The sequence below is a fragment of the Peromyscus maniculatus genome, chromosome 5 (assembly GCF_049852395.1).
Source record: "Peromyscus maniculatus bairdii isolate BWxNUB_F1_BW_parent chromosome 5, HU_Pman_BW_mat_3.1, whole genome shotgun sequence".
NCBI classification, from domain to species: domain Eukaryota; kingdom Metazoa; phylum Chordata; class Mammalia; order Rodentia; family Cricetidae; genus Peromyscus; species Peromyscus maniculatus.
In genome coordinates, this window is record NC_134856.1 from 106274255 (window position 1) to 106288261 (window position 14007).

Sequence of the window (14007 nt, forward strand, 5' to 3'; positions counted from 1 at the left end):
TATACATATATATATATGTATATATATATATATGTGTGTGTGTGTGTGTGTGTATGCCACCATTTCAACTTTACAATTTGCCTTCAGCTCATCATAATTATTTAAATTATTGACCTTTTCTCCCTAATTTGAAACACCACCTTTATCATAGACTAAGTTTTGACACACTTGTGTCTGTTATGCGTATGCTTTCACTGGAGACATAAATGAAATGCTTGCGTTCTCCACAAACTTGTCACTGCACTATCAGAACCTGAGCTCTGGCTCCTCACCTTCCAGTTGCCATGGTTCAGACCCTGCAGTCCCTGAGAGATGAGAAACTGCTGCAGACGATGAGCGACTTCACACCCAGCAACCTCCCGGCCCAACAGGAAGTCCTCAGGACCCTGGCTCTGCTGCTTACCAGAGATGACAATGAGGTCAGCGAGGCTGTGACACTCTACTTGGCAGCAGCCTCCAAAAACGAGCACTTCAGAGAAAAGGTAGGACACTAAATCGCGGGTGTCAAGCCACAGGCTTAACTGTCAGTTACCACTAACACACAGCTGGGCTCCAATCCCGGCACTCATCCTTAAGGCTGAAGCGGGAGCATTACTGAGAATTCAAGGTAGGCCTATAACGAAGCTACCAAACTGTGTTACTATGGTTACTAGCATCACATCAGTTTTTAATATATTTCAAAATGACTGCAAAGGAAGAGTTCAAAGTTCCCCAATCCCTAGAAACGGTGAGTGTGTGAGGAGGTGTGAACACCAGAGGCAGATCTCAGCATCACACATCGTCATAGAAATGGTGAGTGTGAGGAGGTGTGAACACAGGAGGCAGATCTCAGCATCACACCTTGTCTTCAGTTATTGCCCTCCGCCCCAGAAATTCACATAATTCTGTCAATTAAAAGCAAAAATGGTATGGTTTTAAAATAAAAACCAACAAAGGGAAAAAAAAAACTGATCACTAAAATAAAACCTATAATCATTATGTCATATCTTCCAACCCTGAGTCTACAATCTGGTAGACTATACCAATCAACTCTTTGAATAAACTTTTGAGATTTTGTGATTTTTTTTTTACCCTGAAAACTGTGTGAAAGGCCATGCTACAGTTTATCTCAGGTGGTAATTTTTATATTTATTTATACACATATATATTTTAACTAGTATCTTTCTGTACTTTTCATCATTTTTAGAATACAGAAATGGGTAACATTTTTTCATTTCTATTGTTAAATCTGTTCTTTGATAACTTAGTGCACACATACAGTACATTCTATGTAACCCCACCTTCTTTTATCTCCTCCTACCTCTGTCATATCTACCTCCTCCCACAGCTCTCCTTCCCACATTGTTTCTTTCTTTAATCCATTGAGTTTCACCAGGGCTATGTGCCCATGGGTTTGGAACTGCCCAATCTAGTGGATGCACCATTCAGAAAACAGCTAAAGATAATATCTCTCCCCCAGAATCCACCAGCAACTATTAGTCAGGAGATAGAGTCCCACGAGCCCCTCCCTGATCCACACCTGGCAGGTCCAGTCTTGTTGAGGCACCCAGCTGTTGCCAGACCATGTGTGCTATAGCTGTGCTGGGCCCTGAAGAGAGCATTTCGTAGCCTTCTCCCTGTCTTCCTACTCTTCCATTCTTTTCTGCTTCCCTTTTCATGACATTCCCTGGTCTTTTGGTGGGGAGCATTGGATCCCTTGGGACTGAAGTTACAGCCAATTGTGAACTGCTATGTGGGTGGCTGGAATCAAACCTGGGTCCCCTGGAAGAGCAACCCATGTTCTTAACCTCTGAGTCATCTCTCCAGCCCTAGACTTCTAAATATTTGAGACAGAGTCTCACTATATAACCTTGCCTAGCTTGGAACTATTGATGTAGACCGTGCTGGCTTGAAACTCATCATGCAGACCAGGTTGGCCTCAAATTTGCCTCAATCTTCCTGTCTCTGCATGTACATTACACACAGATATACAGGGAAAGTACCCATGCACATAAAACAAAACAAAAGGGGATTTTTAAAATTTATATATCACATATGAGAGAAGATATTCTATGCAAGGTCCCACCTTTTCCAGCTCAGGGATTGAGGGGATCCACAGAGTCAGAGAACTAATCGCTCAACTTGACTTTTTTAACTGAGGGAGTGAAACTTAATTCTCTGGGGACAGCAAAAAAGGGAAACAACACACACACACACACACACACACACACACACACACACACACACACACCTCCAACATGTCAGAATCTCATCTAGGTTGCTGATGAATGCCAAGCCTTCAGCAGGCCAGAGAAACTGAAGAGGAGGTGTAGAGCAGGCGAACTGCTGGACAGACAGACAAACGCACGAGGACTTTTCTGAGGGCCAAAGCTTAGTTCTTTGATTTATTGTTCTTTCTGTTGCTTGTTCTACTCTGTGCTTCTGATGTTTCCCTTCTGTCTCTCCTGAGGTCTTCCTTCCTTCTGGCTACGTCCTGAGGTCTTCCTTCCACATCTTTCCTTCTTCATCGTTCCTGGTATTCTCCTTCTCCCCTGTCTTTAGTTTTTCCCTCACAGCTTATGTATCCCAATGAACACAGGTAAAAACAGCATGCTTTCCATATCCCTTACATGATTACATAGGAAGGTGAAAAACAAGTTCTCCCAAGAACCCACATACATTCATACCCAAGCAACTTGTTAACAGAGTGTAAGCAAGCAAGGTCTTTTTCTCAGCCAGTTCTTTTGCTGGCAGACTGCATTTTGCAGTTACAAAGAAAGGACCAATCATTTTATTATTTATCTCAAAAGGTAACTTTATAAAAAAAATCTTAAAGTAACCACAAATATAAAAATGTAATACAATCAGGCAGCTCTACTTTGAATCTGCAGGGTGCCTACCCACTCATCAACATTTTTTATATCAGGAAGCTGAGGGCAGAAATGGGTACAAGGAATTAATGATCACCTTTGATCGCCAACCTATCCTAGCAAGAAAGGTTCATCAGCCAGCAATAGCCAGGCTGTCATTGGTCCTGTTTCTTGACCTCAACAAGTCCCTCACTCAACTATGTGCCTTTCTAAACTTTAAATTGTTCCCCAAGATTTTCTACCTCAAAGCCATTAACAAAAACACCTTAACCTAACCTTGCTAACAATTCTACATGTCTAAATTCTTTCTAAGGGTGGTGATTGAATCATTAATCTGCTCCAGCAGCAATGCGTGGAAAAAGTCAATCACTATTATTGTAAGTATCAGTAATACTGCCAAGTGAGGGGCTAGAAACCCCCTGAGAGTTTTCATACAACCCACAAATGATGAGGAATGTGGTGACCCTGACAGCAACAATCAGAGCTATGCTCACTAACAGCACGAGGTCCTCAGGACACATAGTCCTCGGGGCTTTGCCTCTCCAAGGCTCACTCGGCTGTAGCTTTGCCAACTGCCCAGCCATGTTCCATGAGTTCCAGTGCTGCCTGTTGGTCCCCTCTCGTGGCCTCCAACATTCCCCCACCCCAATTACCCTCCCTTGTTCCCTGGTCTTACATACTGTTTGAATGACAAACCATTCAAAATGTCTCACAGCATCTCTTCTTCCCTTCCAGGCCTTGCTCTATTATTGTGAAGCATTAACAAAGACCAATCTCCAGCTACAGAAGGCAGCCTGCCTGGCACTAAAGAGCCTGGAGGTAAAGCCCAGTCCCAAAGCCCTCCAGCCCCACACTTCCAAAATCAAAGCCCCTCAGCCCTGTCCGGACTCAGAGACCCCATCCCTGGTCAGCCCTAGAACAACTCAGTCCGTTGAGCTTAGAGACAAGCCATGCCACATGGCTATATCAGGTTCCTTCCCTATCCAAAGCCCTTCTTGTGGCCGTGACCCTTATCTTTTTGGAGCTGCATGAACAGGGTCCTTTTTCTCCTTGTACAATTGTAGGACTGCACAGGATTTTGTTAAAGTCATCAAGTAGAGAATAATTGCGGTTTCCCACTGCCCACAAGAGCCAGAGTGACTTTGGGTCACTGTTAGAAAAGTATTTTAACCCACAAAGGAGATGATATGGTCATTTCCCCAATGTTTACTGTGTACAAATTGGCATAGAAAAACAAAGCCTGCACTGAAGTGTCTCAACTCAGTTTGCCACTGAGTTCCCCAATCCTTTCTCCTGAAATTAGTTTGCAGGCATGTGCAGCCTTTGATACCATGACATTATGACATCATCTACAAAGTTCACAGTCAAGTTACAAAAAAAAAAAAAAAAATCACACACTGTTTCCAATCTATGATTTTGTGTCAGGCTACACTGTTAGCCTCAGCCACACGTGGCCTGCAGGCTGCATGCTGGATGCAGCTGACCCCTGAGCGATGATTATGTGCTAGAGGAGGCATTAGTGAGCAGGGAGAGAGCTAAATGCAAAGGCTGCAGATTTCCAATGGAAGGCTAGAACCTCATGTGGGACCCGCCTTTACCACAAAAACATTGGGGGGGGCGGGGGATGAGAGAGCCACACCTTAGTGCTTACTAAAACCTTAGATGGGCACAGGGGACAAGGAGCAGGCCTGGAGGGATGTGAAAACAAGGGATTAATGCCATAAAAGGAAACGTTAATGATCTGTGAAGGAAAACAGCCGTGGGAAATTTTGCCTTCCTTGTTACATGGTCAGAAAATTACCTTCAAGTGACCCAACCCCCACCCAAAAAATGTTCCCATTGGTTAAGTATTTATTTGGGCACTCTCCTGGTGTGCTGTGACTCATCATAGCTGAGTGTCTCTGCTCCAGACTTCACACGGATAGACACATAGGGTACAGCAGCCGTCTATGTGGGCTCTACCGGACTTAGGTTCTAACCCAGGCATATCCCCAGCTGAGAAGACCATGCCCACTGCTCTATTCCTTTTCTCCCAGAAGACACCGTCCCTTCTGGGAACAGACGCCCTCCTTCCAAACCACCCCCAACTCATGAAAAGAATCCCACACAACATGTGGTTTCAATACAAGCACGAGAGTTCTAAAACGAGGGTCATTTTGGAATCAGTGGGCTACAGCTTAAAGAATTCGCCATTTAGTCTCCTGAAAGACTGCGTCTAAGGGTCAGGCACTGATCTATTTTCCCCGGCAGGCCACAGAAAGCATTAAAATGCTAGTGACACTGTGTCAGTCTGACACTGAAGAAATCAGAACCGTGGCCTCGGAAACCCTCCTGTCTCTTGGTGAGTTTGTCTGTGTTTGCTTGCTCCGGGTGGTCTCTTGGGAACTGGAAGGAAGTGTCTTGTCCCTGCCTCATCCACTTCCCCTTGGCTCTGCACCCACTGCTCCTGACACAGGAGAGATCAACTGTGTCCAGATCCTGCCCTGCCCCTTATTCTCTCTGCACAAGAACCAGGGTTTTTCTCCCTTGTTATCTCCAAGGCTTCATCATCAGTCTATACCCTATTCAGAGTCAAGACTATGATTGGGAAGTGGTGGTTCATACCTGTACTCCTAGCACTGAAGAGCCTGAGGCAGGAGAATCTCCTCAAGTTCAAGGACAGCTTAGGCTACACAGTGAGACTGTCCCATAAAAGCAAAAAAAAAAAAAAAAAACGCTAGAACCTGGAAGCCAGAAGCCAGAGAGGACCTCTAGAAATCCTGGCTACCGGTGTGAGGATGGCACATCAAAGTCAATGTCCCCGACCTCTCCAGTGAATGCTGTCCACCCCAGTCGCCTCAGCCTCATAGTGACCTCTGATTACCCTGCTGTCCTAGTCTCACCTGGCATTATTTCATTCTGGAATGCCAGGCAAGCTCCCCGCCTTCACTTTGTGAAGGTTTGTGCCCTTTTGGTTCCTTTTGGGTAGACTTGGGAGGTTGAGAATGACAACGATTGTTTTTTCTTTCTCCTTTTTTTTAAAGACAAGGTCTCACATGTCCCAGAGCAGCCTTGAACTCACTATGTACCCTAAAAATGACCTTGAACTTCTGATCCTCCTGCCTCAACTCCCAAGAGCCAGCATTACAGGTCTGTGACACAACCTCGGATTTATTTGGTGCTGATGATCAAATCCAGGATTTTGTGCCTGTTAGGCCAGTACTCTGCCAACTGAGCCACCCACCATCAGCAGCCGTCAAGAAAACCTTTCCTAATGCCGAATAAAATGGACAATTGCTGCTGCTAGCTCACACTTGTAATCCAAGCACTTCAGAGGTTTAGGCAGGAGGCTTGCCACAAGTTTGGGGCTAGCCTGGACTACACACAGAGTTCCAAGCCAGTGTGGGCTACCCATATACACACAGAGAGGAGGAGGAAGAGGGAGGGAGAGAGAGAGAGAAAGAGAGAGCTATAGAAAACTTTACTGTGGTCACATACTCTAAAGTCTAAAAGTGCTCCTCTAAAAGTCTTTAAGCCTAATCCTTTCAATGTCTCCAGGAAAAAAGCCACACTGGTTTGACAATACATCTTAATCATGTAAAGAAGACTCATGGTTATTATAACCACCATGAAAATCCCATTTATTTTGAGACCTTCTTTCTTACAGGTATGGGATTAATAAGAATTGGAGCTGCTGTTGAATACACCATTATTTGAGAGGAAGCTTAGCTTGTATTTGCTTAAAGGATAAAATAGTTATTCTGTAAGGCTGTTTTAGATATAGAAATTATTTAATTCTCTAAAAACGTACCCAGGGTATTAGTGGCTTAAAGTCTTTTATCCCTCAAGGTTCTGAAATAACAATGAAGGTTTAAAAAAATAAACAATAGCCAGATATTTGGAAAGCGCACCCGACGTCTCTCTCTCCGTGGTAAACCGAGGAGGGGTATCCCGTGGCCTGTGCCCTCCCTGTTACATCCCCAAGAATGGTCCCACATCTGCTTCACCACCAGCCTTTCCATGCTGCTCACACCACCCAGGCCTCACCCGCAGGGTTCAGGCTTCTCCACTTACTGCACGCCAAGTCTCCACTGCGCCTCTGCGCCCCGAGGTCTTCAGGTTGCCCCGCCCTAGGATTTTAGGGCCTTCTGGGTGGTTATAATATACAGTAGAGTTGGAAGACCCCACCCCCGAACCCAGTGTTGTGACTCTTCCTTGACCTGAGGCACAGATAGTGGAGCACTTTGTTCACACACGAGCCTAAATGCATACGGTGTTCCAGTATTCCCCATGGCAATAGGTAAGGCACCGTGTGGCCGAGGGCTTGCGTCATGATGAGTGAGCATGGAGAACACCAAGCAACAGCTCCTCACCAACTGGTGTGGACTCACTTCAACCTTGTAACCTTCGCTGTCTGAGAGACCCTCTTTTTTAACATTGATTTGTTTATTTTGTATGTGAGAGTGTGTATGTGTTGGGGCATCCTGTCAGGACACCTATGTGAAGGTCTTTCCAGTATGTAAATCAAAAGGATTAAACTCAAGTCACCAAGCTTGATGGCCAATATCTTTACCCATGGCCTTGGCTATGCCAGACGAGCCAGTGGGGCCTATGACTCCCCAAATCCAGATTGCCCTCCAAAGCTCTGCCTGTATCTCAAGGCTAGCAAACAACTGACACTTGAGAGCAAAGCTCACGGACAGCTAAGTATTAGCAAGACGTCCTGAGGGCCAGCTAGGGTTGCCAGCACTCTAACAATAAGCGCTGAACATCCCTCATCCCAAATGATTTGACCAAGAATGTTTCAGATTCGTTGCCTTTTATTTTTAACTTGGGATATTTGCATATACATGAGATATCTTAGGAGTGAAGTCCAAGTTTAAAGAGGAAAACTATGTGATATATATATATATATATATTGTTATGCCTACCTTAAAGGCAAGTTTATGTAACATTTTAAATTCACATACATTTGACTACAACCTATCATGTCCAAGGGCTCCCACTTGTGGAGTCCTAACAGTGCTCACAGATTTGGACACTGAAGCATTTGGATTTGGATTTTTGGATTACAGATGCTTACCGTGCTCTGGGTGGCATTCACAGAGAACTTCCACTCTATTTGAAGATCTGTCCTTCTCCCAAACCACTCGCATCAGTATATTCCCAATGTTTTGTTAACCTCTGTCCCTCACACAGAGTTCTAGTGCACAGCTGATTAAGTCACACTTTGTCTCACTAAGAAAGCTGCATCCTGTCTGTCTCTATGCTTCATTTTCTCCTCTCACCCAAGAGAGCGTTGCATATTTATTGTTCTAAGATACTGTGCTAGGCCAACTAATTATTATTTTTTTTTAAGAGAACTAGGGATTCAACCATGGTCTCCTGCTTGCTAGGCAAGTACCCTACAACTGGGCTAGATAAAACATCCCCCTTTAAAATATTTTATTCTGAGACAGGATTTCACTAAGTTGTCCAGGTTTTGCTTGAACTGGTAGTGATCCTCCTGCCTCTGGTTCTTGTGTAGGTAGGCTTACAGGCCTGCACTGCCACATCTGTCTTTTATTTATTTTCTTATGACAACGCCTCAACATAGCCAAGGCAGTCTTTTTTTTTTTAAGATTATTTATTTATTATGTATACAGAAGAGAGCACCAGATCTCATTACAGATGGTTGTGAGCCACCATATGGGCGCTGGGAATTGAACTCAGGACTTCTGGAAGAGCAGTCAGTGCTCTTAACCTCTGAGCCATCTCTCCAGCCCTTTTTTTTTTTTTTTTTTTTTTTTTTTTGAGATAGGGTTTCTCTGTGCAGCTTTGTGCCTTTCCTGGATCTCGCTCTGTAGACCAGGCTGGCCTCGAACTCACAGAGATCCGCCTGGCTCTGCCTCCCGAGTGCTGGGATTAAAGGCGTGCGCCACTACTGCCCAGCACCAAGGCAGTCTTTTGACTCATTCTGTAATATGAACATTATCCCTGGCTCATCCCCAGCCCTCATATCCCTATACTTTAATCAGTTTTTTTAACAGTAACAAATTTTATTTTCAAAATGTTAGCTATATAAGATGTTGCTGTGAGGGCCTGCGGGATGGCTCAGTAGGTAAAATGCTAGCTGCACACGTCTGACAACATGAGTTTAGTCCTCAGAACCCAATTAAAAAGCTAGAGGCACACACATCTGTAATCACAGCATCCCTACAGTGAGATGGGAGGTGGAGGAAGAGGATCACTCAGAAGCTCAAGGACCAGCGAGTGTGGAGTATGGAGTGCAGCAGACACAAGAGGGATCTTGTCTCCGAGTGGAAGAAGAGACCTGACTCCAGGATGTTGTCTCTGACCTCCACACACATGTGGTATTACACGAGCACCCACATGCATAATGAGTAAATAAAAGATGTGGCTATAAACAAGACTGAATGAGCCATTGCCTGGAGGAGCACTGTGTGTTTAGGGGACTGTCTTAGTTAGGGTTTCAATTGCTGTCAAGAGACACCATGATCATGGCAACTCTTATAAAGGAAAACATTTAACTGAGGTGGCGGCTTATAGTTTCAGAGATTTAGTCCATTATCATCATGGCAGGGGGCACAGCAGCTGGGAGTATGGTGAGACATGGTGCTGGAGAAGGAGCTGAGAGTTCTACATCTTGGTCCAAAGGCAACAGGAAGTGAACTGAGATACTGGGCATGGCTTGAGCATATATGAGACCTCAAAGCCTGCCTCCACACTGACACACTTCCTCCAACAAGACCACATCTACTTCAACAAAGCCACACCTAGTAGTGCCATTCCCTGTGAGCTAATGGAGCCAATTACACTCAAACTTATTGGAAATTATTATGGTCCAGCCTTAATAATCTTCTTCCCAGGAACCCAGAAGAGAAGCTACAAATGGTGTGAACGATTTTTGGGAAAAAGAATCTAAGTACACTGAGCTCTTTCATCTGTCTACTTTATTCCTCTAGGATAAAATTCTATTTACACAGCTTCTGTTCTCATGCCCAGCTCCTTTCTTGCCTGATTTCTCTCTACCTTTTTCTGCTGTCCCCTCTAAGTTCTATCTTAATTTTCTCATCTTAGTTCTGCCCCATCTTGGTCTTTCTCATCTCGTTCTTCCCCCTCTGGCTCTCTTCCTCACCTTCCATCTAGTTCTCCAGTCAAAATCCTCCTCAGTCTCTGAGATTTACAGTTCTATACCCACGCAATAGCAGTGCTCTAGCTAAAGCAAGGTCACCAGGCTTGAATTCTTACAGGGTCATAAAGGCAGACAAGAGTTTTCCTCAGGCACTGACCGTCAGGCTTTCTTTTACAACCCAAAAGGGGAATGGTAAAGGAGGAGGTCAACTAAGAGCTAAAATCAGTTAATATATATTAAAAAAAGGGGGAATTTATGTGTTCAAACTACATTCCTAGAGGTGGTTAGGTAAATGTTAGGACTCTATGTTAGTATAAATACCACTAAGGCTGTATAAGAATGGAGGGTCTGAGCTTAATTTACCTTAATTCAGGAGATCATTGACCTTGGATGCTTGATAGGTATTTCAGATAAAATATACTGTTAAGAGTTCTTGGAAGCATATATAGCATACAAGAAAAACATTGCAGAAATCGGCTAATAGATATACAAAAGCTAAAATATCACCCAGGCTCCTTAAGCCACGGCTTGACCTTCACAAAAGTCCTTTCCAAGTGGTAGCTTTTGTGATAATAGCTGGATTCCATTACATTTTCCTGCAGCTTGCAGCACAAACCACCACAAGAGTAAAGACTAACTTTTAGCTAAAACTTGAAAGCCTAACTTTTAAAAATTAACTTTTTGTTTTGTTTTGGGGGGGGGGTTGTTGGTTTTTTTGTTTGTTTGTTTTTCGAGACAGGGTTTCTCTGTGTAGCTTTGGAGCCTGTCCTGGAACTCACTCTGTAGCCCAGGCTGGCCTTGAACTCACAGAGATCCGCCTGCCTCTGCCTCCTGAGTGCTGAGATTAAAGGCGTGCACTACCACTGCCTGGCTAAAAATTAACTTTTACCATCAGTCATGTAGATGTACATAATGATATGATGTATAATGATGCATATATATGATATAATGTAACTAAATTAATATAGAATGTTCTCAAGTTACATAGAGATTCAATACACTGAGGTCATGGATAAGACTTACTGAAATCACTAATGCACTAAACGAAAACCAATCTGTCATGTGCAGTTGGCAGCAGATAGCCAGGGCTTGGGCTTTGTTTTGTGCCTTGCCGTTCATCTGGTCTCTTAACATTAACTCAAAAGTTCCTGGTTGTTCTAAGCATTGCCTAGAAATCTATAACACAATTAAGAAAAACAAAACAACTTTTTCTTATCATCGTAACTAGCTAAGGCAGCACTACAAGGCTGAGGGTGTAGTTCCGTGGGAAAGTGCTTGGTCTAATATGCATGAGGCCCTGGGTCCAATCCCCAGGAACTGTGAAAAAAGTGTACCAATAGCATGGCTCCACCATGTTATCCTGTGTGATGCATTAACGAAGTTAAATTCTAAGTGGTATTCATGTTTAATGTTCCCTGTCCAGGAGAAGATGGACGGCTGGCATATGAACAGTTAGACAAATTCCCACGAGACTGTGTTAAAGTCGGAGGTCGTCACGGAACCGAAGTTGCCACGGCCTTTTAAATTTCACTTCAGCACTGCCTGACTGCTGTCCTGATGCCTGGCCCTGGCATCACGAGGGTGCTGTGGTGTGGCCAGACAGACCCTGGAGCTTGCAGAGCGCTGCTGCTGCTGGTGCCGGTATAGGGATCTCAAAGTCCAGCTGCGCTGTACCATCTACTTTTCCTTGGCCCCCACAACGGGGCTGTGTGTAACTCACCAGACCACATCATAGTTGTGTCTCACAGCACTTCAGCGTCCGTCTTACTTTACTGTGGAATTTGAAAATAGCCATTTTTGTACCCGTGTGGAAGTTCATCTGTAAGCGTTCGTGCACCGTTTGGATAAGTATCATATGCCTTGTCGCTTTCCTGCTGTGGTCTCCAGGTTGAGTGGTCCTTTAGCTACCTACTTCTACTTTAAAAACAGAGCACAAAAAGGAAGTTCTTCAAATGAAGGTTTTCTTAGAGAACCTGACCAAACGATCAATTATAAGAGACTGGGTTTCGGAGCTGAGGCTGGAGCTCCCCTGGTAGGGTGCTTGCCCAGCGTGCACGAAGCTTGGGTTCATCTCCAGCTCTGCAGAGGCTGGGTGTGCCGCTCGTGTAAGCTCGGTGCTCAGAAAGTGGAGGAAGTAGGATCACAAGTTCAAGGTCATCTCCAGCTACCTAAGGAGTCCCCAGGGCAACCTGATGCAGGAAGCTATGGGGGTGGGGATCCTAAGTTTTATATTTTATATCTTAATTTTTTATAGTTCCTACTACTTGTTTCATTTTTCCATCCTGAGAATTTCCATATCATCTACCCACACAGTTTAAAAGATTAATTGAAAAACACTGCTTAAGATTGGACCTATACTATTAAAAGTAAATGAAAACCTTGATGCTTAGAGGCTTTTGTTCTTTAACAAAAACCATCTTTATCACTCCTGGTTTTTTATTGTTGTTTGGTTTTTGTTTTATCTTGAGATAGAGTTTCCCTGTTGCAGTCCCGACTGGCCTGGAACTCGATATATAGAACAGCCTGACCTTGAACTTGCAACAGTTCCCCAGCCTCTGCCTCCAGAGCTGGGCTCAGGCACAAGCCACTAGGCCTGGTCCCATATAATATTTTTTTTTCTCCTAAGACAAATACAAACCCCAAAGTTGTAGGTTCAGAAAGATGTTCCTTCAGGTGGGAACCTGGGCTTTGGATGAGTCCTAACCAGGTAGAATAGCGGGGTACTGAAAGTGGTCCCTGCTTCTATAAAATTGGCCATGAGACTAGGAAGCGCCTGGCCTTGAGAGATAGAAACCACCTCACAGTTTCAACAGCAACTCAGAACCGGCGTGGAGATTCAGCCATTTGCTGAAGGGGTGGGTATGCCGAGTCGTGACAACAGGATGTATGAGTGCAATTTGAACTGTATTCTCAATGTGTTTGTATAAAATACCAATTAGATATTAGGTTCAATATTTACACTTTAGCAAGCCTTTAAAAGGGTTCATTTCATTTTAAAGTGAAATTTGTTTGCCAGGTTTCTGGCAACATATTCTTTCAACTGTGAAGTTCCACTGTACATATTTGTATATTTGTAAATGTTATACATATGCATATATCCCTCATTTTAAAGGTACACTGTACAGTTATAGTATGTATAGGCTATACTCTTTGTTAACTGGTTGAAATGTCTCTTTTATAGAAAGTCAAATTACAGCTATTCCAGGGACTTTGTTTGGTTTGTTTGAGATTTGGAACTTTTTGACTATTGCATGGACAATTAATTTCACGGCTTTTGTATTCACGTCTGTGTTTTAGTTTTAGTTGGGGAAGTGCTTTTCATTTTGTGGTATTTGTATTCATCACTCTTCCCATCATGTAAGTCAAAATAAAAATTATTTTTAATTACTAGTCTAATGTAGAATCCGATCTATAGTTCTAATTTTTTATCTATCATTATGTGTGTGTATACTGTGGCATGTTGGGGCATGCATGCCATGGCGCACCCGTGGAGGTCAGAGGACACCCCTGTAGTGTTCATTCTCTCCTTCCACCTCTACATAGGTTCCCAGAATCGAGCTCAGCTCGTCAGGCTTGCCCAGCAAGGACCTGTACTCACTGAGCCATCTCACGGTCCTTAGCTGTTTTCCACATCCCCTTCTTGGCTTAGTATTTATACAATACCCTACTCCTCACTGTCCGCTTGAGTTTATTATCTTGCAGTGAAAATCCCAGGGGAATTCTGTATCCTGAGGTAAGTAGTAGACTAGAGTACACAGGAGGAAAGCCACTGTTTAAAACATCTTCCCAGCACTCGGGAGGCAGAGGCAGGCAGATGTCTGGGTTCGAGGCCAGCCTGGTCTACAGAGTGAGTGCCTGGGCTGCACAGTGAGTTCCAGGACAGTCAGGACTATGTAAAGAGACCCTGTCTCAAAAACACTAAAGGCAAGCGAGCCTGCTGACCCAGCGGACTGCAGACTTAGCCTCTCCAACTGCGAGGAAGCATTTCCTCCTTGTAAACTGTTCACCTCAGATGTGTTGTCATAGCAAGGGAGGAACACATAC

At 44.0% G+C, this 14007-nt stretch overlaps 1 protein-coding gene across 3 annotated transcripts in view; it reads left to right on the forward strand.

Annotated features, from left to right (window-relative positions):
- The window catches only part of Ripor2 (RHO family interacting cell polarization regulator 2), a 217532-nt gene extending 204179 nt beyond the window's left edge, over positions 1-13353 (forward strand). For all 3 annotated transcript variants that reach the window (XM_076573068.1, XM_076573069.1, XM_042278294.2), the window contains 4 exons: positions 280-482; positions 3585-3668; positions 5100-5190; positions 11387-13353. In XM_076573068.1, the coding sequence (XP_076429183.1) occupies positions 280-482; positions 3585-3668; positions 5100-5190; positions 11387-11487 (479 nt within the window). In that variant the 3' untranslated portion in view covers positions 11488-13353. The remainder of the gene's footprint in view (positions 1-279; positions 483-3584; positions 3669-5099; positions 5191-11386) is intronic.
- Positions 13354-14007: the final 654 nt, after the last annotated feature.